The following is a 25372-nucleotide window of genomic DNA, read 5'->3' as shown; positions in this document are numbered from 1 at the left end:
CTGACGACCTCGCGACCGCTGCACGCAGTTGCAGAAATTACTGATTCTTTATCTTTGTGTTCGTCCCTCGCTGCATATGTTGACGGTCTCATTTCAACAACTTTCTCATCCCTACTTCCTCCGCATTTGAGCATTGTTCATTTAGTATGGGTTCCTGGTCACAGCAGTGTGACAGTAAATGAGATTGCCGACAATCTCGCAAAGGCTTCCCTCAGCGGCGCCGTGTTGCCAATCATCCCGGCTACAGCCTATATTACAGAGTCTAGATTTCGGCGACGTGCGTTTTTAAGCACGCAAGACACATCACTTTTAACATCGGCGGATTATGAGCACCTTAAATATTATTGGAACAGGAAAATTTGACAGGAACACGAATTGTGTGACAGAACTATAGTCCACATTCTTTGTGACTGCCCAGCCTACAGCCGAGCGTTGGCGCACCTAGATCCATGCGAACTGAACGGAATGCAGATTCTCGGCTACAGGACACTGCGATAGCCGCCGGTTAAGGCCTCCTAGGCACTGCTCTGCTTCTTGAGGACTTCTGGCCTGCACGATAGGCTGTGATTTTACCGATCTCTGTCGCTCTCCATAGTGGCTTCAAGTGCCTGCTACTCTGTTTTCTCCTTATGTTTACCCCCGCACTCCTTTCCACCATGCAAGATAGCAAACCGGTTACTCTTTCGGTTAAACTCCCTGCCTTTCCTCCTCCTCCTCCTTCTGCAAGTCTAGCACTGTGCTGCGGCGTCAGTTTATGGCATTTCCCCTATGGCAGACGGATATTTTCACGCTTGGGGAGACCTCAGACGGGGTGTATAGCTTATGATTAGGTACGATAGGTGTCGTTCTGACCCTGTTCAGCTTAGGTTTGGGTCTGAGTACAACGTTCCAGAGAGGGGGAGAGAAACAACTCTATTGCGCCGGGGTTTGGTCTCTAAAGTTTAGTGCGTTCTGCACACTGGATAGACAACGCGCCCACCCTGCCAAATAGCAGTTAAATTAGTGGTTGATCACGAGAGGTTGGTCACCCAATGAACGCTGCCGCGTATTTATGCTGTGTCGCGTGTGTGCAGCAGCGTTGTCAGCGCTAATGCATACAGCCCACATCTCTTCCCTCCCCGCCGCGTACCTCAATGGGCGATTGCGGCGTCCACTGCCCCAGAGAATCAGTTATGCGCATTTCTTTGCGCATTACTTTCCTCAAAATATTCGGAGTCTAGAGTGCTGTCAACGCTATTACCAATGTACAAAAATAACGCCGACGGACTATAGCTTCAGGGCCGCGTTTCTGCTACAACGTTATGAATGGCAACGCATGCAGCGCACATTTGTCACTACCGCCACGTTGTTTAAAGCTCGACTGAGGCGTCCACCACCCCTGGGGACTAGTTATGCGCAATTCCTTTTCTTTCGAAAAAGAAATGGCCGTGGCTTAGCTTGGTTAAGCCTGGTGATTGCGAAGCAATAGTGTGTTATTCTCGGATCAGCTGGTAGTATGGCTGGTGGTAGTCTTGGGTTATGCTAGTGTTACGGCTTACAGTGAATCATCTAAGAGGAAGTCATCCGTCGAATCCATGTATACCGACAAACATTTCCCTCACCAGCGCGCCCATTACAAAATCTTCCAGTATCGATTGGCCGACGGTGCGGTAACACTCCATTTTCTCCGCGTCGTAAGATATGCCCACTAGTTGCTTGCAGTAGCGTTCGTTAAAGTACGGTAGCGTTACGCCGTAATAAATGCAGGGGTTATTGTCCCCGTCCAAAATGCGATACAGTTTGTTGTACGTCTCCTCGTCGTCTTCATGATGCATTAGCGGTAGCTTGTATGTTTCGGCCACGTTGTAGAAGGCCAAGTTGTCTGCATAACACCCCCATCGTTCGTCGGTCATCTTAAGTTTGCCCCACTAGTGCATCGGCGTGTCCGGCGTGTCGCTGGCTGCCCCGGGGTCCGGCGGTAGACCCATCTTGCGTCTTACAATGTCGTTCTTGAAGCGCGGTACGCGCTCGTACGCGTCGCCTATAGAGACCTCGTCCAGGTAGCAAAACGCGTTTTTATTGTTTTTGTTGAACATGGTTCGAGTAGACCGCTTTATGGGGTTGGGTGGCGTCTTTGACTGACCGCCGAGACGACGGTATGGCCCGAACGGCGTGCACGACATGGCTTCACACCCACTTTTCGTGAACACGAATCGACCGTTGCTACACGTCAAACCATCCGGGCACGGGTAATCCACTGGAAGGGGTTCCCACGTTACGGCGTAGCTCGCTGATGCTTCCTCTTTGCATTCTGCCGAGCTGCCTTGTTCGTAGGCACCATCGTAACATCTGGCTGTATGACTGCCTTGGCGAGAGGAGCGGAGCTGTTTTATACAGCTGGTGTGACGTCACTCTGACCATAGCGCCCCTGGTGAGAGGAGCGGGAGTTAGGCCGCCGTTGGTGGCTACCGTCTCGCCTCGCGACGGCGTGAGATGGGGCCCCATTTTTACACAGCTGGTGTGACGTCACACCGACCGTAGCGCCCCTGGTGAGAGGAGCGGGAGTTAGGCCGCCGTTGGTGGCTACCGCCTCGCCTCGCGACGGCGTGAGATGGGGCCCCGTTTTTACACAGCTGGTGTGACGTCACTCTAGGTCACGTGGTGGGACGTCACGCAGCGAGGTCACGCTAAAGATCAATGGCGCCTACCACCGCCTCGACACGGAACGGGCTGAAGTGCGACCTAAAGTAGTATTGCTTCGCAATAAAAAATAAAGATTCGGTTTGAAGCGACAAGCTTCACTACGCCAGCTTCTCGAGCCGTCAGCGGGGCGGCAAGTTTGACCTATTATTCAAACAAGGAAATGCCGCCTCTCACAATTTAGATAGACTGAACTGCGTCCCTAAGGGAAGGAAAATGAAATAAAATTCCTTTCAAGGAAAGAAAATTACGCCTGTCTCGCGTTTGTGGCTGTAGACGCGAATCGTGGCGTAAGGCAAGGAATGGAAAATAAATTTTGTTTGAAGGAAAGAAAATGACACCTGTTCCACATATCTCGGTGGACACATGAACCGCGCCGCAAGCAAATATAAATGAAAGTTTGTTTAAGAAAAAGAAATCACGCCTGTCTCAGTTATCTCAGAATATGCCCGAACTGTGCCTTAACGGAAAGAAAGCGTAGTAGTAGTAGCAAGGTGTTTTTAGTAAAATAATAAAAAGGAAGGAAAAGATTTTTGCTAGCCTCAGCAGGCGGAGTGTTTGGCTTGAAGCACTCTCTTCTGGGTCGGACCGCTGTATCACTGCCTCCGGGATTGGCCCAGGCCGTATTAGCGCGCGCATTTTCTTTCTACCGTTGCTCTCCTATTCTTTATTCTCCTATATTCAGCACGCGGCAGTGAGCATGGCTCGACTTGAGTAAGTAAACAGGCCCGTGCACTTTTCTATTCTTTCTTCCTATCAGAAACAGCAGCAGCAGCAGCATACTGAAGCACCCGAGCTGGGGCAGAGGAAATAAAGGATATCAGGCAGAATGGACAAATGAAATGAAAGACGTGAGGGGAGAGGAAGAGAGGAGATGGGGTGAGGTGCCGAAGGAAATTGAAAGTTGGTTTTAACAACAGGAAATGATGCCTGTCTCACATTGCGCCGTTCCCTTTCTCCAAAAAAAAAACAATTTCTTTTTCAAATTGACTTTCTGAAATTATCTGCAGAGTTTGCGGGTCGCTTGGGGTGGGGATTTTTTTCCTTATCTCCGAACATAACCAGGCATAATACACTAGTAAATATCACCGAAGCTATATAAAATATATACTCTCTTGGGTGAGCGCTTTTAATGACGGTTCGAAGAAAGCATTATGTTTAACGAATAAAAAAGCCTACTACGGTGTGTGTGTATCAGTACGGCTATCTATGGTTACCGCCAGTCATTCGACCACTAATGAAGCCAGGTGCATGCAGCTTTTCGGTTTCGAACACGGTTAACCAGAGGTGAAGCACCAGCATTTTTTAATTTGTTATCAAGAAAAGGAAACGGCGCTGTAACTGGCGCGCATATGTCGGAGGACACCCGAACCACGCCGTAAAGGTGTTTCACCTCTGGCTCATTTGGTCAAACGGCTAAAAAATTCAAATCGCTACGAGGCACGTCAAAGAACGGTGACGGCTTTCCTTTTGTATATCGTGGATTAGCCGGCCTAATCCACAGATTTTGATCACATGTTTGTGTTTATGCATCTTGCGCTTAGTTTACAAGAGCTGTTCAACGATCAATATGAACCGAAGACCGACAGCTTGCGGAACCGTCTGGTCATGAATTTCCCACCTTAAACTTTGATGTGAGCGCACATCGTTGCTACGCTCTCGCTAGCGTATCTTGCTCATGTTTATGAATGCAAAAAACAAAAGAGTACTCATATACTATGACAACGCTATACCCAAATCGTTGCCTGGAATTTTTAATCAATTACTTCTAACTATTCCATGTAAGTCACACGACGGGCCTTCACATCCTGTTCGGCTTGTTGCGCTTGACTGACTCCTTCCATGGGCCCTATCTCGGCGGCTAAGCGGCGTCTATTACTCTCGGCAGTCTGGTGTCTTCGTCTGGCAATGCGTTCCTCTCACTGTTCGGGCGTCTCCGGTGCTCTCTGCGCCTTCTGACGCTCATTCTCTTTTTGCTGAGTAGCCAACAGCCATGCGACAACCTCAGGATCGGAAGAGTTAATGTTCTCTTCTATATACCGCTGTTTAGCAACGTCTGGACTCTCCTTCTGTATGTCGATATAAAGCATTGCGATACAGCCGCTGATTACATATTCGCTTTTTATACGCAATGCTGCGCATGCGTAACGCGCGGTTCGGGTAATGAACGCGGTCTGACGTCACACGAAACGGTGGTGGCGGTGTGATGTCATCCCAGAAGGCGCCACGAGCGCGCAAAGCACAGTATCCACCTCACATATCTCGGTGGACACCCGAACCCCGCCGTAAAGGAAAGGATAAAGAAGGGAGGAAACGACGAAGCGCACGACGCACCCACTCCTACTTGGTTGCCATGGTAACGACGCATGCGCACCACTGGCCACACGCCTGTACTGCGAAAAGCTCGACTTGTAGCCTTGTGTAGCTCCCGCTACAAAAAAAAATTAGCTTCAGTAGTACTGCTGAACCGGTTAGACAGCGAAAGCGAGCCACAAGACGCGTCGGCGTCTGAAACGTTGATTGCGTTCTGCACAAGCCATAGGCAACGCACCAACCCTGCCACCCTGGCAGGTGGCAGTTAACGATTGATTGCGAGCGGTTCATCACCCAATGAACGCTGCGGACTATTGCTGAGGTGCCGCGTGTCTGCCACGATGTTTTAAGCGCTAATGCATTCACCCCCTCTCACTGTCACCACTGCCACGTACCTCAAAGCGCGATTGTGGCGTAAAGTTACCAAGGGAGCCAGTTATTCGCCTTCCTTTCCTTAAAATCGTGGAAGTCTAGGATGTTCTCAACGCCCATGAACAGAAATAACGCCGACGCCGCGCTTCTGCCACAACGTTGCAAATGCCAATTAACGCATGCAGGACACATCTGTTACTACCGCCGTGCCAAGAAGAAGAAAGGGAATTTTAATGAAAGAAAGGCGGAGAGGTCGGCCGGTGGTAACAGGGCCCTGGCCTGCTACTCCACACAGGGGAAAGGGAAGAGGAAGAAAAGGAAAGTGTGAATGAAGGCTGATGATGGCATAATACAATGAGTTTCACGGGTGATGTCTATGCACACGCACACACACACACACACACAACACTGGCTGGCGCTCGCATCGCGGTTACTGGACACACATAAAACTCAAAACTGGTGTCTGCAACACAACACCGACACATGTCATTAACCATGTAGGTTGTGCACAGGCGGTCACAAACGAGTATCCAGGCCTGTTTCACACAAAAAGTTGAGCAGGGCTTTTGTCACACGCCACCAATCAGAACGTCTCGTCCATGCGCCCAGAAGAGTTTCCTCAGAGAGAGGGCGAGAGTCCAGGTTTTTCACGGTCGCCTCCAATGTTGTTCTTTCAGAAGTATACTTCGGGCACGCGCAAAGAAGGTGTCCAATAGTCTCTGGTGTGTTGCACTGTGCGCAATTTGGGTTACTTTCAATGCCGATCTTGTGAAGATAGTGTTTGGTGTAGGCAACGCCAAGCCGTAGCCGGTGGAGTAAAGTCCCATGACGTCGCACGTTAATGATCCCCAAGTGGTCGAAATTATTCCGAAGCCCTGCACTAACGCACCTCTCTTCCTCCTTTATCCCTTCCCTTACGGCGCGGTTCAGGTGTGCAACGATATACGATACAGATACTGCCTTACTTTTTTCCCTCAAACCAATCATTATTATTGAGCAAAGGAAAGGCGCATAACGGTCCTCCAGGGACAGTGGACACCTCATTGGCATTTTATTCTGCCGTGCCAAGTAGAATAAAATGCCAATGAGGTGTCCACTGTCCCTGGAGGACCGTTATGCGCCTTTCCTTTGCTCAATAATAATGATTGGTTTGAGGGAAAAAATTAACGCAGTATCTGTATCGTATATCGTTGCACACCTGAACCGCGCCGTAAGGGAAGGGATAAAGGAGGAAGAGAGGTGCGTTAGTGCAGGGCTTCGGAATAATTTCGACCACTTGGGGATCATTAACGTGCACTGACATCGCACAGCTCACGGGCGCCTTAGCGTTTTGACTGCATCAAAACGCAGCCGCCCCGGTCGGGTTCGAACCCGGGAACTCCGGATCAGTAGCCGAGCGCTCTAACCACTGAGCCACCGAGGCGGGTCATTTGCTTTAGAAGAAAATTGAATATTGACGTTTATCATTGTTGTCATCTCATTATTCTCTCTCAAGCGCTCAGCTACTGATCCGTAGTTCCCGTTTTCGAACCCGACCGCGGCGGCTGCGCTTTTATGGAGGAAAAACGCTAAGGCGCCCGTGTGGTGTGCGATGTGTGCTGTGCCCACCACTATGCCACCTCTTATTTTCTTCTTTCAATCCTCCATTTAACCTTCCCTTACGGCGCAGTGCAGCTGTCCAACGATATATGAAGAGGATACTGCGCCATTTCTCCCCCCCCCAAAAGAAAGGTAAGTGTTTACTTCACCTTTGACGTTTGGCTTTGACCTCTGAACTTTGACCCTTACCTTCGACAATGGCATTTGACGCTGAATTGACGTTGAAGTGCCTGGGATAGCATGTGGAAGAACACCATAGTTATGCCATGGCTTAGTCTTGGTTTGACCTCTGCCTCACTAGAAGCGCGAAACCGCAAGCACCGCGAAATCATTACGAGGTAGCGTAATGAAGCTTTCTCTTCAAAACCGCGTTTGTGTAGATATCACAAAAGGAAATTCCACCGTGATTTGTATCGCTCATAATGAACATTATTAAGAGCGCCGCGGCCAATTCTCGAAGAATGCGTGCTCTCCCATTCCTCAGCCCATTCCACACCTCTCTATGAGCCATGGCGGGAGTGATCAGTGAAAGCGGTGTGAAAATTAGCTTGGAGAAAAGTTGAAGCCCAATATTACTTCAGCGACTTACGTGTGGATTAAGGAAATTACGTGCGATTAACGCGAAAGCATTTAAATTCTATTCAAATTCTGCTTAGCCTGTCTTACTCATCACGGCGGACACCTGACCGCACCCGTAAGGGAAGGGATAAAGAAGAGAGTGAAAAAAGAACGGACGAAAGAGGTGCCGTAGTGCTCGTCTGTGGATAATTTTGACCTCCTGGGGTTCTTCAACGAGCACTGACATCGCGCACACATGGACGCCTTTTGCGTTTCGGACCCGCCGCGGTGGCTCAGTGGTTAGCGCGCACGTCTACTGAGCAGGAGTTGCCGCGTTCGAACCCGACAGCGGCGCCTGCGTTTTGATGATTTCATGATTTCAGGTAAGCGCATCGACAGAATCACCGGCTGTCGCGGACTTACACGGTCGCAACGTGCAATGATTCTCCCCGCCTGTATTGGCAGCGTGTGGCACGGGGAACAACGGGAGCGTCACGGAATCACAACGAGTGTTGTATGTGACGGATGCGGTGCAGTGGAAACACTAGAACACCTGCTTTTTCACTGCGCCGCGTTCGCCGCTGCTCGTCTCGATATGCTTGTGGCCTATAGGGCGCAGGGCATACTAATAGACTCCATCAAGGCGCTATTGTGGCCGCAGGGCAGTGCGCGCACTCGTGATCGAACTTTCGTGAGCCTGTGTGCATTCCTAGAACACATGGACTTGATGTCCCGTCTGTTCTCCGTCAGGTAGTTACAAGCAGTGACCGAACGCTCCGCGAGTTCTACCTTGAACGATTAACAACTGGCACCTCTGCTCCAGTTGTAGAGAACACTGAGTTGCGCGCGTGTGTTTTAATTCCTCTAAAATGAACTAATCACGCGCACAACCTGGACACATTTTCTATTGTGTAACTAGTTTGTATATGCAACTGCTCCCCTATCCTCTCTTCCTGTCCCCTCACTTCTCATTTAATTTCTCAATTGTGCCTGCTATCCATTATTTCCGCTGCGCCAGCTGAAGTGCTTCATTAACGATGGCAGATGCCAGGGCTAGCAAAAGTGTTTTCCTTCCAATTTGCTAATATTTTAATAAAAAAACACTACCACCACCACCACCCGCCACGGTGACTCAGTGATTATGGCGCTCGGCTACTAATCCGGAGTTCCCGGGTTCAAACGCGACCGCGGCGGCTGCGTTTCGATGAAGAGGCATTGAAAAGGCGCCCGTGTGTTGAGCGATGACAGTGCATGTTAAAGATCCCCAGGTGATCGCGGTTATTCGAGAGCCCTCCAATAGGGCACCTATTTCGTCCGTTCATCTTTAACTTCTTCCTTTATCCCTTCCCTTGCGTCGCGGTTCTGGTGTCCGCCGATACGTGACACAAATAGGGGGCCATTTCCTTTCCCCAAATCCAATTTTCATTTCGAACAAAATGCGGCCACCGTGGTGCGGTTCGAGCTCGGATACTCGATGCAGTAGAGGAGCGCCTTAACCATAGATCTACCGCGGCGGGTGTCCAAAGTTTTTCCAATTCTATTTCAGATCTCTACTGTCCTCTTTATTTGGTGCAGTTGTAGGTACTAGTACTGACGGTTAGAGGTTAACATTTTGTATTTTCTCACCTCTGATCATCTCACATTATATATGTCCTTATTTATTTATTTATAATACCCCTGAAGGTCCTCCTTCGAGAGTATTACTTGGGAGGGTCAGTGTGAAAGGAACGTTACCAAGCAGAGGAAAGATAAACAGGCTAGGTGTAACATACAATAATATTTCATTCGAAATATTTATTAGAGAAAATCTTTGTTATCTGAAAAAAATTGTGAGCACGCAGCTCGGTCCCCAACGGCAGCAATGCACTCAAGTGTTTATGTTGCTAAGGTCCATAAAAATTGCAGCCCGGCGGTGGCGATGGTCTGCACGGCCGGGTGCTCAAGCGCAGCAGGGTCTCCTCGGCTTCCAAGGCTTTGAGGTTGTTTATATTCTGTCTCACAAGATGTTTGCAGCACTATAAATGGTACAGCTCTCTCATGTAATCAGGATGGTGTGCACTACATGACTGTGTTCCTACGCCCGTGTTGCTCCGCCAACTAGTTACAGGTGGCTCCATCCATGTGAAAGAACACGCACTATACGTTTCGATAGAGGCGAAACGCTAAGGCGCCAGTGTACAGAGCGTGCATGGGACGTGCATAATCACCTGTTCATAATGAACGCATACAGCCACCGCAGGACACAGGCTGGACCAGGGAAAGCCGCGATACTCAAAACCCCACAAATCGCAGGCCAAATCCCAACCGTAATTGTGGGCGACTTCTACGCTCAACACGTGAAATGGGGACCCGCAACAACATACAGAAAAGTCCCGGTCCTAATGAATTTTATCCAGCAAAGAGGGCTAACCCAATACAGGGACCCCATGAAACCTATCCGGATAGGAAACAGCGTGAGCAGGGACACGTGCCCAGACCTCACGATAGGCAGATATCTCCCATACTTAAGCTGGAGCAACAGCAGACAAAATCTAGGAAGTCACCATTATATCATACTATCTGAAATAGCCATTGGCAATCTCACACTCAAACCCAGAAAAAACAGAATCACCGACTGGGACAAACTTAGGATGATCCGCGACCAAAATGAGGAACCGACTACAGACCTAGAACAGTGGACACAAACCCTCCTATCAGATGTGGGAAAGGCCACTAAATAACTAGTATATGACCTTGGCGTAAATACGATTGACAGCAGACATACACACATACGGGAGGCAAGGCAAAGATTAGAAAAAAGATGGCTTAACAAAAATACAACAAAAGCCTAGAAAAAGGATAGTCACATTCCCGGAAGAAATTCACCACGACTCCGCAGAACTCGCGAGACAGCAGTGGAACCACATCTGCGAAAATGTAAATGGCGATCTTGGCACGAGAGTGACGTGGAATCTTCTGCGGCATCTCCTTGATCCGGAATTGAACAAATCTACGACTCAAAAGGAAATCACCAAAATTTTAAACATAGACGCAGGCAAGGATCAAGATATTATAAGCACGCTAAAACCAAAGTACTTTTGCTCAACACAATAGATGAAGTCCCTACCCGATTATAAAGGAAAACCTAACCCAATCCTGGACGCTGACATAACAATGGCGGAAATAAGAGCAGCCCTCCTTAAGACATGCCCGACATCCGCTCCGCGAGAGGACGCCATCAATAATAAGACACTCAGAAACCTAGACGACGCTTCTATCACCGCCCTCGCGGATTTTGCAAACGAGTGTTGAAGGAACGGAAAACTCCCAGCGTCTTGGAAACAGGCCATCGTTAAATTCATCCAAAAAGCGGGCAAAAAGCTCGCACTCGAAAACCTCAGACCTATTTCGCTTCCCTCTTGCACAGGAAAACTGATAGAACACGTAATACTGGACAGACAGCAGTCCCACATGCACGGAGAGAATTTATGTCCGAGCACTATGGTCAGATTTAGACCACATTTATCAACACAGGATACGATGCTCAGACTAGCAAGCGAAGTCCTATCTCAGGAGGAAGAAAGGAGCAGAACGGCAATTCTAGCTCTAGATTTAACCAAAGCATTTGATAACGACAAACACAAGGCAATCCTTATTCTCATTCACCATTGAATGTAGGTTAAAGAACGTTTAACTACATCAAAGTCTTTCTCTCTGATAGAACGGCCAAATTCAAACTGACACAATCAAATCCGACAATTTCAGTTTTGGAGACAAAGGAATGCCGCAAGGATCTGTCCGGTCCCCCTTCTTATTCAATATAACCCTCATCAAAATGGCACACGAACTCGCCAAAATTCCAGACCTAGAACACTCTGTACGTCGACGATATCACCCTTTGGACCACCATCGGGAGTATCGGCACGATACAGGATACGCTGCAACAAGCAGAAGATGTAGTAGTAGAGGAGGTACAAGCCGCGGGACTTGCGTGTTCGCCCCAAAACTCCCAAGTCCTGATCCTACACCCAAAGCGTCAAAAAAAAAATAAACGCCTTAGATCAAATCTACGCGGGAGGGGCAGCCATCGCAAAAATGGAAGCACTAAGAATATGAGGAATGCTGATACAGTCAAAGCAAAAAAGGGCACACTAATTAAGAAACTGAGAAAAACCGTCAACCAAATCTCCCTCCTCATCAGGCGCATCGCGAATAGGCGAGGACGAGTTCAAAAGGATGAGACCAGGAAACTAATCTAAGCCTCCGTTCTTAGCAGAGTCATCTACTCTGCGCCATACGTCACCATCATAGCCAGAGAACGAGCCGACTTGGATGCTTTAATTAGACAGCCCTATAAATTTGCGCTCAACTTCACCGTTACACCCCAAACGAAAACCTACTGCAGTCAGGAATTCATAACACCTTAGCGGAAATGACGGAAGCACACCTCCCCGCACAATACGACAGACTATCAGGCACTGAAACGGGATGTTTCATCCTAAAGAAGGCAGGAACAAAATATGAAGGAATCAGTGCACACGCCTTGTCAATTCAATGACACGTGCACGAACACTTAATATTCTATCAACTGCCAAAAACATGCATCCACGCTACGATGCGGACAGAAGAAAGGCTATGGCAGAAATACTACACGAAAGATTTTCAGTTCAGAAAGAAACGGCGCATGTGGATGTGGAAGAACATGTGGACAGAGACGCCTTTTCTCTGGCAGTTGTGGATCCTTGAGGTTCTCCCCTCGCATCCGCGACAATGAGATAAAATAAAATTTCCGGACGAGACCGGAGAAGCTGCCACAGCTTTAACCATTACCTCCACCACTGCGATTCTAAGACCGCAATTCGAAATATTGAGAAAGGCAGGGCTCACTCCGCAGCCATAAAAATATAACAAAAATCTCCAATACCCGCCAGATCACATTGATCCGGATCCGCGCCCAGTCGGGCCATCTCGCAAATGAAGCGGCGCACCAATTTGCCCGAGGATTCGTAGTTAACCAGGAGGTGCGCTACCCCGAGCTCAGGTCGGCCAAGGAGCGAGTGACGACCTAAAAGAAATTACTACCCACTTCAAGAAAAAAAGACAAATCTTCCCAGAACCACGTAGATCTTTAAGTTAAGCACGTCAGCTGGCGGCAGCTCCAAACAGACACCTTCTTTAATCTGTACATGTGCTCGATATGGTTCCCAGAGCAGTTTAGCCCCGTCTGTTCTCTCTGTGGACGCAATAAGGCAGACACACCACACATCCTATACTCATGTAATCAAGACAAGCCGTCAAGTCTGCAGCTCTCTACCCAATCGCAGTGGGAGGCCGCGCTGCTCAGCTCGGACCCGGAGGTTCAACTCCGAGTCATGGAGTGGGCCGAAGAGGTCGCCGAACGACATCCGTGGTCGGACACCTGGCGTCTGACCTAGAAGAGGAGCCAAGCACGGAGAGGAGAACGTAACCTCAAAAGCGCGCCTAACACCTTTTCTTTATTAAAGTTTACCTCCTCCTCCTCCACCTGATGCACCTCAGGGGAGCTCGCCGCAGCCTCAGTAAACGACGGCGGCGGCAGAAACGCAATCGTAAACACCGCGTTCGCACTCTGTCCTTACCCAACAAGCTTTCGAGTATGCTGCCCAGCTCGCTGACAATAACTTTGTAGATAGATGTAACAGCGCAGCAAGACAGATATCGAGCCGCGAAATCGGCGGCTCGTGAGGAGTCTCATAGACCCTACACAAACAAGTTCGAAAACCCAGGAACACCTCGCTCACGCGATACAGAATTTTCCAGAAAACACAGATAAGCTAGCGAACGTCTTACGCTCGCAATACCTTAGTCAGGCTCAAGATCCGCGCGAGCAGGATTATTCTTATGTAGGCAGCAATAATCCCGAACTGGGTCAGCTTTTCAATCTTCACGACCTTCGCGCGGCTCCAGCCTAAATGCGCAGGGGGACGCGCCCGGAAGGGATAAGGTCACAGCCAGACTCTTAGCAAATCTTCCCAAACGGGAATATGAAACCCTAATTGAATATATCAACGCCATTTGGACTGGAGACACTGTTGCCCCCCGATTGGAGGACATCATTTGTAGCCTTCATCCCGAAGGTGGGGAATCGTAAACACAGCCAATCTCCGGCCGATGTCTCTCACTTCATGTATAGAGAATCTGATTGAAACGATGGTCCGTGACCGCCTCTCGGAATATCTCGAGAGCAGGAACACCTTCGCCGACACAGTGCTTGGCTTCCAACCTCATAAGTTCGCACAAGACATCCTTTTTGCAGCTTCATCGCGAGGTTATCGGACCTATAGAACACTTACACATTGAGAAGATAATTCTAGCACTCAATTCGAAATGTGCGTTTGATAATGCTAAACACGGCGTCATAATAAAAATTGTTATCCTGACCAACTGCGCTCCCCGTACATTCAACTACGTCAAACATTTATTAACAGACCGCTTGGTCTATACACGCCAACAAGAAAAAAACGGCCGTGGCTTAGCTTGGTTAAGCCTGGTGATCGCGAAGCAATAGTGTGTTATTCTCGGATCAGCTGGTAGTATGGCTGGTGGTAGTCTTTGGTTATGCTAGTGTTACGGCTTACAGTGAATCATCTAAGAGGAGTCTCGAAACGCACGTTCCTTCTCGAGCCGCTGCTGCCGCTGTTCCGGGTATTCATTAACACGCCTCTGCCGTTTAGTGGCGTTCCAGCGTTCTGAACTAGAAGGAGACTCACTGTCGGGCAAACTCATAATTTCTTCCTTTGGTTCTGCTGTTTCCACAGAGGAGGTTGCACGTTGTCGCTGAGCTGCATACTGGGCACGCCGCTTAGAAAGTCGTTCTCCTCGTTCTTCCGTCTCCGTAGCTCGCTGATGCTTCCTCTTTGCATTCTGGCGAGCTGCCTTGTTCGTAGGCACCATCGTAACATCTGGCTGTATGACTGCCTTGGCGAGAGGAGCGGAGCTGTTCATCATCATCAAAACGTTTATTTTCACCGAAATGAAACTCTTTTTTGGACCCCCCGGCACGCAGGCCTAAGGGAGCCCTACTTAGGAGCCTCGCAAACTAAGGTCTGGTGAAGACACATTGTCGCTTCACGGCCTCAGCCGCCAGGCGGATGGCTTGTCCCTGCTTAGCGGGGTCCTCGCTCCGCAGCAAGGTCTCCCAGGCTTCTCTATCTTCTATCTTTTGCTCGGCACCCGGGCTTCCAGCACATTCCCATATGACATGGTCGAGAGTGCCCCTCTCCCCGCACGTTATACAATAATAGTCTTTCTCCTCTTTGGAGATTGTGATACCCAGAAGGGGCTTATATGATTCCCCCCTTGCAATCTTCTCCACGCAATTGCCTCCTCTGTTGCGAGGGAACGGTCGGGCGGCGGATAGATCCTCCTGCTCAGCTTATAATGTTCCGTGATCTCGTGATATGAAATTAGGCCATCTTTCATGTCCAGGCGAGAGGGCTGCTCTGCGGCCGCCCGGTGATAAAGAGCTCGGGCAAGCTCGTGTGCAGCCTCATTTCCTGCAATAGACTCATGCGCTGGGATCCATATTATCTCTATGTTACGTTCTATCGGCCTCGCCTCGAGGACGTGTTTGGCCTCTTCCGAGATTCTTCCTTTCGCGAAGTTTCTTACTGCAGTTTTGCTGTCACTTAAAATCGTCGTGGCCTTGGTACCGACGCAAGCGAGCGCTATCGCCAACTCTTCCGCCGCATTGGCATCTCTTGTGCGGCTCGAAGCCGCTACCGTTGGTACTCCTGCCCCGTCGACCACAGCGGATACAGCCGCCCCGTGATGTCCCCGGCAGGAATCAGGGCGAGCGGAGCTGTTTTATACAGCTGGTGTGACGTCACTCTGACCGTAGCGCCCCTGGTGAGAGGAGCGGGTGTTAGGCCGCCGTTGGTGGCTACCGCCTCGCCTCGCGACGGCGTGAGATGGGGCCCCGTTTTTACACAGCTGGTGTGACGTCGCTCTAGGTCACGTGGTGTGACGTCACGCAGCGAGGTCACGCTAAAGGTCAATGGTGCCTACCACCGCCTCGCCACGGAACGGGCTGAAGTGCGACCTAAAGTAGTATTGCTTCGTAATAAAACCGAATACGGCCTGTTCTAGATGGCATCGCGGGGCACACCACAAGGCGCTGTGTTGTCCCCGCTTCTCTTTAACATTGCCATGATACACCTCCCAGAACAGCTTACGGGTGTCGGCATTGTTCAGCATGCACTGTACGCCGATGACATCACCATCTGGCCTACTACGGGAAACATAGGAGAGATGAAGGAATGCCTGCAAGCAGCTGCGAGCAAAGCAGCCCACTATGCTACGTACCGCGGCCTCCAGTGCTCCCCGTCCAAGTCTGAATTTGTGCATATTCGACATTCTCCGAAATGAGGAATCTTTGTTTAGCTTTCTCTCCGAATACTCGGAGGTCCGAATACTCGCTCTCCTCATTATTCAGCATCCCAAGGCAGACACAACCCTTGCCAAACTCCACAATGTCGGCGACTAGGTGGGCTGAGTGGTTGGCCGCGTTTCCAACAAGCGAGGAGGGTGGAGAAATAAAGATGCTCGCCCATGCCTTCGTAACTATTCCAATGTTGTACTAGAATCCTTCCCTCCGCTTACAGAAACATGACGAAGATTGCTTGGAGGCTGTAGTCCGCAAAATTTTCAAGAGACCCCTCGACGCCCCAATCTCCAGTTCAACGCGCGACTACTCGCGTTGGGGGTCGCGAACACCTATCGAGAACTTCGCGAGGCGCATCTTGTAAACCAGTACCCGCGTATCGCCCAGACCGTGTCCGGTCGCCGCCTCTTGGACCAGTTACGAATCAAATATGACCGCCATACGATGTAACGGGCTCGAGTGCCCGAACTGTAAAGACGTGCCCTCTCTGTTCGACCCCTTCCAACTAATATGAACAAGGGGTACCACAAAGGCCAGCGCCAGGGGCGGGCTTATGCCCTGCACCGCCACTGTGGCTTAAAGAAACACGTTTTCTACTTCGACATGACAGTTCCATACCACTCCAAGGGGGAATAGTACATGGCTGCAGTCATACACGAGGAAAAACAGGTGGACGGCCTCTCGCTCAGAGCGCCCAGCTCAACTCATGCGAAGGAGGTAGCGATCTCCCTCGCAGCCTCCTATCCCGATTTTAAATTCATCCTTAAAGGGGTTGTGAAAAGAAAATGAAGCCGCCCGGTTGTAATTTACATTGATTCAATAAATGTTGTACATGCCGATTCCGAAATTTTTCAGCGCAATATTGAGTCTGCATTTAATAAAGCCCGTTGGAAATCGTTGCCTTTTTGCGCTCGTGAAACGACCATGCGGCCCCGGCGGCTGACAGAAGTACTACCCAACTACGCCACATTAAGACGCTTAGAAACTGATATATCTTTCAGTTTCGTTTACCCCAAAATGATAGATTAGTATGAAAGTTAGAAAGCGAAAAAAAGTGTGACAATTATTTGCACACAGAACTTTACTCGGCAAAGAACAGCACGTGATCCTAGATCAGTCATTGACCTGGGATCAGTTTCGGTTTCGGTTACGCTTCTCCGTCCTCCGTGGGGTCTTTCGTTTACAAGAACTCGATAGCGGGTGGTTCTGTCAGGGCATTGAGTTGAGAAAGGCCGGCCAAACTCGACGACTCTCCGTTTACATGCGCTCAATACGATTGAGTCAACTCTAGTGGCGCGCCCTGCGAGGTGCGACTACACGAGTTGTCAACCGGCTCCCGCTTCTGTTCTCACCTGCAAAACAAATGTTTTCGGAAACCAAAGCGTGAATGATTGTGTATTTTGCGGAGGCGGTTGCTTGTCAACGCACCCTTCGGGTGGAGTGGAAGGGTCGAGTTCAGTCCGACACGACTCGCGGCGTTTTCACGATCCCAATAGCCGGTTTGTGACCAAACAACTCAATCCAACCCAGGCCTCCGGCTGCACGCTACAGTAGCTCGCTGCTCTTTGTGTCGTGGCAGTTCCATCCAGGCTGTGGTTTTCAGCGTGTTATCCGCGTTTCAGTGCACGCCATGCCAACTGTGTGCCTTGTGAGACAGTGCCGCACGACTTACCAGAATGGAAGCAATGTGAGATTTCACAAGTTGCACGGAGACCCGCAGCGAAGAGCCCTGTGGCTTCGAGCCATTAACCGCGATATGGGCAGTCAGACCGGGTACGTGTGCTCCGAGCACTTTCTACCGGGCGACTACGAAACGAACCTGGATGTCCTTCGAAGCCTCGGTATGGATTTGAAGAATGCTCGCATCAAGCGAGACGCCGTACCGACGCAAAACCTCTCGCCCGGCGCACCGCCAAAAAAGCGGAGAAGGTCCGAGGTAAGTTCGCGAGACGAAAATGATGAACTTTATTACAGTTTGTTGTCCTTTCTTTCGGTTGCTAACAGCTTTTCCTTTTTTAGGAACTACCCGAACCGCAGGATGTGGAAGCAATTTTGACAGCCGAAGAGGCGCAAACTTCGCCTCAAATGGTTGACAGCTGCACACAGACCCCAAGAAACACCTTCACTGTTGCCTGCCAGACTGACGGCCGTGATGTGCGAACACGATGTAAGATTTTCCTTGCAGCAGTGGCGCGTTCGTGTTCTACCCACATTCCACAAGAATAAATTGGGTCGCAATAATTTTTTCGCGGTTTAGGAAGAGGGAAGGAGCACTGTTTGATGCATTCATTGTTCACTGGTACCACTGAATGCTTGACAAATTCTGGAGGAGGCATTCGTGTTGTCAGTTCCAATCTGGGGAAGTGCTGGAATAATGTATAAAATTTTTTGGGCCTCCGAAGGAAGCCATCACGTATTTCACATGCAGGTTGTGATAGCATAACTGATACCAAGTTTGCCAGTCGCATGCCTATTAGTTGATAATGAGGAATTCATAACTGTGTGATAATAACATTGTATAAACAAACAGCTCTTGGCATTGCATGAGTTTCATTTTCTTCATTAACTTTCAGATACACAAGTGAACCTCCACATTTCCGTGAAAAAGGATATCCACGTGCAGACAGATGCCGGGCAGACCACCAGCGCACACTGTGAAGCTTGCACGAATACAAGCACAGCTCCAGCCTCCACAACGCAACCTGTTTCTTCTCCTCTACCACCTCCTCCCTCCCAAACAGTCCCCTCACTACCAATTGATGGTCGAGCACCGTCTCCCATCTCATTCGCTCCACGACAGTCATCCAGCCCCATAGATTCCGAAGCCTCAGACTGTGAAGAGGAGCATAACACTCTGCAGAGCTCGGAGTTTTTCCCATCACTTAACGAGACCTTGTTGGGGTAGTAATTATGACTTAATACGTACCCCTTTAGCATGTGCACTGAATGCCATTCCATTATGATGGCGTGACTAAAAATCAAATCAGTCATTTAGTAGGTAGAAGAGCACATAAGGTTGTCCTCCCTTTTCTCGGGCAGGGGCAGGTATGAGTATCGTACTGTCTGCGCTCGCATAATTTCGTTGTGGTGGTGCACATGTCCTCTCTCCAGCTGGCCAACTTCGCACCCTATGAATATTCATAAAGCAGCTCTTGATCCATTGAAATGCTTTTGCAATATTCCATGGCACAAGCAGCTGCTCATGCAGCATCAATGAGACAAAAAAATTTGCAAGCTTTGCAAACCTGTCATAACATTAATTACAAGCAAAAAAATGCACAGAATGGAAAAATGCGCACTACAACACAGAAGGCGCAGTGTCGGTGTGGGCAACCATTACATTTACTGCTCTTTAATGCTGTTAAATTCTAGCTTTCAGTTATCTCGGCAGCATCACATGACTATTTAACCATTGCAACTCACTTTACATTGTTTCAGACTTGACTCCAGCACTGAAGAAGTCCTTCCACAGGATGATAAAAAATTTATAATATTTGAAAGTTGCCTGAAAGAACTATTCCAAGTGTGCCGCAAGTGCTTTGCCGCTTGCAAAAGTGTAAGTCATGTGTCTGGGACTTGGCTTCAAATACAGACACTGTGTGCAAACCACCACTTCCTGACATGGTCAAGCCAACCGATGATCAATGGCAAGGCGGCGGGCAACGTGCTGATGTCAGCAGCTATGTTGTTCGCTGGCACCAGTCCCACCTCAGTGCTCCGGATGTTCAACTATGTGAACGTGCAGGTGTTCACGCCACGAACATTCTACAATTACCAACGAAGCTACCTGCTTCCTGCAATCGACAAGGTAGGAGAAAGGTTGTGCATTGTAAAATGAATTGCTGAGCCAATATTTCACAATTAGGTACTTCAGTTCAAGCAGTAAGTCATCCAGTAAGTCATCATTTGGAGTCAAAGCACTGAGAAACTTGATCACTCTACCTTGCTTATAATATCGAACAACCTCTCATGAGCTGATCCCCCTCTCGGGTGAAGACCCTGGGTCTGCCCATGTGCCAGTCAACATCAAAATCCCCTCTCGTTTTAAGACACAAAGTTCTATCTGTATGTGCTGATGTAATATCTGGTCTGTGAGGCATGTGTTCTGGAGGGTCCACATACTATCGCAATCAAAAGTTTATTGGACACGAGTACATAGGAAAAAAAATTGTGGCTCTGTTGCGTAATCCAGTCGCCTGAAATGTGTCATGGTATGTGGGGGCAAATATGCTCTATACCCTGGCAGCAATACCACGCAGCTTCCTCACAAGACAGAGCTGGAATAAATTTTTTTTCGAGAACACGTGTCCCATAATATTTTGATCGTGAATTTACATAAAGGGTCCATGAAATGATTTTCTGACAGAATGACCCCAAAGCATCTTCAATTTCTAAAAGACTCAGCAACAGCTATTCATTTTCGATCCACTGCACTCACTTTTGAAGAAAACAAGGATAGAAAATTCCAGACGCCTTTTCTCCTCGACTGTCCAATGAATGGTGCGGCCCAAACCGTCATTACAGTGACAAGTCCTGAAGTCGACAGTGCACATCTAGAACATAGGTAGCACCAGACGAGCACAATAATCAAAATAAAAGAGCAACGCTGTTAGCAACATCTGCTGCAAAACAAGTGAAGCAATTAAAGTTCTTCACGCATGCGTACAGTACTGCCCAGAGATTTCTATATGTCCCATTTTATTCAACTATGTATAACACATTAATTGCTTTTGGTTGCGAATTGCAATGGTTCTTCACCCTCATATCTTAAATAACGAAGAGTTCTGAAAAGAGGTTCTCAAAATCATTTCATGGTACCTGTCAAGAACAGAAGAAGCAGCGTAATATTGTTCTGCATTTGATGTGATGTTTAAAAACTGCACCTTTGTCATACCAGATCTGGCAACAACAACAGGAGGAGTTGTTTCGCCAGTTGGAAGGCTGCACTGTGGACTTGGCTGGCGATGGACGCTGCGATTCGCCAGGATTTTGTGCAAAATTTTTAACTTACTCTTTGCACGTTGCCCAGCTAAACAAAATTCTTCACTTCGAGCAAGTGCAAGTCGGGGAGGTAGGTCACAGCTTTTTAATAAAATGGCTCTGTGATGTAACTTAGCTTTTTTTCCCGACAAAAGTGTGCAGATGTACAATCAAGCACCTCCATGGAGAAGTTCGCCTTTGTGAAGAGCCTCAACATGGTGAAGGAGCGGGGGCTGAAGGTGGCGTCAGTGACAACTGACCGGCACGGCCAAGTCACCAAGTATATGCGGACGCAGGAGCCCACCATCCGACACTACTATGATTGTTGGCATATCTCAAAAGGTAGAACCGAATGAACCTACGCTTTGCAGATAAGACTGTTTCCTGCATCATGTTTTGTAGAATGCGGCGAAATTTTAGACTAAATTTCATTGTTCCAAGCAGACTTTACTACAAGAAAAGCGGGGCGGACATCAAAATTGTAGTGAATATAGTGAAGCAGTGGGAGAGGTTCCTGAATTTGAAGAGGCAAGAAGATGGGGGAAGTTTTATCTGTTTGCTGTTCTTTTTGGCTGTGGTTTATCTCAATGACTATGAGGGAAAGGCCAGCCATGCATGCACAGGTTGCGGATGGGCACTGTGGTGTGAAACCGGATTCCTTGAGTTCTGCAGGCTAGAGGAGGGAAGGTGGGTGTTTCGGGGTGGAAGCTCAAGAGCCAGGTTAACATGTAATGACTGAAGGATTAATCTTCATTAATTATTACACCTCCATTCCAGGCATCAAGAAGAAGCTGGCTGCCCATGCAAAACGAGCTGGATGCAGTGTGCTAAAAATATGGACTCAGCCAGCCAGTAATCACCTATATTGGTGTGCAGCCCTCAGCGATCGCAGTGCAGAGCTACTGACAGACATGTGGAAAAGCATGGAGCGGCACGCTGCAAATATACACACGGGACATCCAGGCCTTTACACGCATTGTGCACACGATGAACTTGGAGAAAGAGAATGGCTAGTTCCTGGTGAGTAATGTAACTATTTGAAAGCAAGATGTGCTCTCTGCAAGGAACTGAATTTGTTTCCTAAATGTTCATTTGCTTTCCACATTAGAATCATGTTCTTGTGATGAAGTATGGTATGCGACATGCTTCGTGAAACAGCGAAGTTGCGGGCATCCAGCTAATTTTGAACCTTTCCCAAAAAATTATTTGTTGTTGTCATTGGAAGTTATGCCCGCCTAAAAAGATGGAGAAGGCTTTTTTCGGAGAAGGCTTTCCTGAGAAATTGATTTGTCAATGCAGGGACAACTGCACACAACAAGTTTGTAGAGGTTGTGAGCTCACCTCGTATCCTGAAAGACATCAGGCAACTGGCTCCCTGTACACACACCTTCAGCTTGGAGGCTTTCCACAGTGTACTGATAGGCTTTGCACCAAAGTCTGTATGCTTCTCACCTGAGGGCATGCGTGCAAGGTAAGTAGTGAATGATATTATGCGAAAATTTACACCTGATGACCCGCTCGAATTATTTGTCGGGTTTTTCAGAACACAACTGGCAATACTCCATTTCAATGAGAATGCCAGCAAAGGACAGGCCACCACAGCTGAAGGACTGTCCAGATGGAAAATAAAGCACCCAAAAGCAAGGAAGGGTACAGCCGTTGCTTGTCCCGTGAAAGCGGAGCCTACATATGGTAAGCAGTTTACTTAGCATTACAAAAACAATTTTTTGTAAACTCTTTAAGGTCCAAGACCTCAAAGGGATACAAAACAAAATGTGGGCTAAGAAAACAAAAACAGAAGTAACTAAAGTGTAACTTCTAATATCGGCAACAAATTCTTTTCTTTAATATTTGAATCTATATGCTCCAAACGATTGTGAAGCCATATTATCAAGCACAGCGTGCCTATGGATATCCATCATATATGGGCATGACTGCTCTAAGCCACCTGGTGGTGTCAGTGCAACACAATATCGTGGGTTGATGCAGCCTGGGACCAGACAACCCCCAATGAAAGAAAACTTGAAAATGGCCATTGGCCACGCTACTATATAGAGTACATTACAGGCCTCGCTTTATGTATATACATTAAAATTTTACTACAATCTTTCACACGTGTACCAGCATCTAACTTTCAACTTTGTATTTAGAATATAGGCTTGGCCAGCATTTTGGTGGCATATTCATCCAACCAATCAAAGTACAACCTTTGTCCGTAACGTTTTGAGACTGATTTATTTTCTTCTCTAGAAATGATTCCTGAAAGGAAATGTTGGTGTGTATGTGCCATCTTTCCAAGCTAACCTGAGCAATTTTCATGTAGGAAAATACGTTGTCACTGGTCGTCTGTGCATTCTACTGTGACGAAATGTGGAGATGGACGTCCACCTCGAACAGCGTGCAAACATTAAATTCTGAGTGAAGCTTGGCACGACAGCCACACAGACATATGAGCTCCTTCGTGACGTTTACAGCAACTAGACATTTTCACGGGCGCAAGTTTTCGAGTGGCACAAGAGGTTGATTTCGGGGAGAACATCGGTGGAAGACAACACAAGGCAGGGACGCCCTTCAACCTCACGGACTGAAAACAACGTGGCTCGGATCAGGGAAATCATACCGCGATGACGGAAGGCTGCACACTGCTCTCAGCGTGATAAAATTTCTTGCTAAGCACAGCATTAGTGTACTTCCCCATCTGCCATACTCGCCTGGCCTCTCTCCATGCGATTTTTACCTGTTGCCTCCTGTGAAGAGAGCCCTAAAAGGTAACTGAATTAGGAGCGTGGAGGCCATTCAAGACACCACGACAAAGGAGCTGACAGCCCTGCCAAAAGAGGCATTTTCCAACTGTTTCCAAGACCTCAAGAAGCGTTGGGAGCTGTGTATAGACTTCAAGGGAGACTATTCTGAAGGGGTGTTGCACAAATACTTTCAATGTTAAACGCATTTTTTTTAATGGACTCATTCTCGGAACATTACGGACAAAGATTGTATTCAATTTCAGCCACCAAGTTCTATTGTAGGCGTTTCCAAGAAAACCTAAAATATGGGTGTGTATGGGCATAAACAAAGCAGTATCTCCTATACCCTCTTTAGTACGCTTCAGCACGCTCCTTTTGTATAACTGGTTAGTGTCAGGAATGTTGGCATTAATAATGCTGATGATATTATATGCACGCTTGTTGTTTTCCAGATTATGTTGGCCTGCTTCTGAAGGAGACAGTCCATTGCTGTGAACAGTGGCCGTCTTTCAAGGCAGCTTTTGCGAAAACCTTTCGACTGCCCCACCCCCCATGAGTCACTCTTTCCCGAGGCCCTCTAAGAATGAACTCGTGGCAGCAAGAAGGTCTAGGTTTGCCAGTAGCATGGGGAGCACCACTGTCTAGTACAGGTGCGTATTCCCTAAAATTACGAAATCAGTGTTGAAGGATAGGCCCATTACTTTCAAAACAAGTTGTAGTCTGGTCGCATGTTAATATGCATGAATTTATGCAATGCGTGTTGCTGGGCTAGTTGTTTTTTGATCAGACATCGTAGATTCACAACGCTTGCATACGAGGACACAGAGCGGACATGCAAAACTGTGCAGCTGTCTGTGTGTCCTCTCTTTGTCCCCGGCTATAAGTGCTGTGATTCCATGATGTCTGCCATGAAGCATGGCAGAGGTTGAAGTGTAGGTCGTCACACACTCAGACAAAAAAAAAAGAAATACTCTCCATCTCTCAAAAGCATAGGTTGGGATAGAGTGCGAAAATGCAATCAATCTGTCCCTACCTATGCCTTGTACGCAACATCAGCACATTAAAAATAATAACATGATAACAAAGTGAATGCAGATGAAACTTTATAAAAATATTATTCAGAAATGGATGGATACAAGTTTAGGATTTTTAAAAGCAACCCTTTCACAAAAATAATGAACACCTAGGGGGTGCTACTTCTTTCAAATGCTCCCATCTGCAGCGAAACTTTTCTCACTTGGAAGTCTCTTGTCCCAAAGGTGCCTTCCCCTCTTCCATACTTTTTGAATTGCATAACACAGTGATGTGCGGTTAATATGGACACATTTGTTCCCAGAAAAAAATTATTTATAATATGAGTGGTCAAAAATAACGAATGAAGGTCAAAACTCAGCTACTCAGCCAGAGTACCCTTGTTCGAACCTGACCGTGGCGGCTGCATTTCGATGGAGGTGAAACACAAAAGGCGTCAGTGTGCTGTGTGATGTCAGTGCACGTTAAAGATCCCCAGGTGGCCAAATTATTCTGGCGCCCGCCACTAAGGCACCTCTTTCTGTCTTTCTTCTGTCAGTTCCTCCTCTAACCGTTCTCTTACTGCATGGTTGGACACCTAGACATGAGACACTGCGCCATTTCCTTTCCCCAACAACCAATTTTCGACTGCATATTATACCCAATGAGCAAGGTTCCAGAGGACCAAAGCAATGTCTGCAAAACTGAGACAAAA

At 48.1% G+C, this 25372-nt stretch overlaps 1 protein-coding gene across 1 annotated transcript; it reads left to right on the top strand.

The window, feature by feature from the left end:
• Positions 1 to 21513: 21513 nt before the first annotated feature.
• Positions 21514 to 24472, top strand: LOC144102649 (uncharacterized). Its single transcript, XM_077635864.1, has 5 exons — positions 21514 to 21544; positions 21680 to 21922; positions 22202 to 22373; positions 22446 to 22594; positions 24099 to 24472. The coding sequence occupies exons 1-5, from the start codon at positions 21514 to 21516 to the stop codon at positions 24200 to 24202; spliced, it is 699 nt and encodes a 232-aa protein (XP_077491990.1). The 3' UTR covers positions 24203 to 24472.
• Positions 24473 to 25372: the final 900 nt, after the last annotated feature.

The sequence above is a fragment of the Amblyomma americanum genome, chromosome 8 (genome assembly GCF_052857255.1).
Source record: "Amblyomma americanum isolate KBUSLIRL-KWMA chromosome 8, ASM5285725v1, whole genome shotgun sequence".
NCBI lineage: Eukaryota > Metazoa > Arthropoda > Arachnida > Ixodida > Ixodidae > Amblyomma > Amblyomma americanum.
Note: the sequence above shows the minus strand (reverse complement) of the source record. Positions and strands in the feature narration are given on the sequence as shown.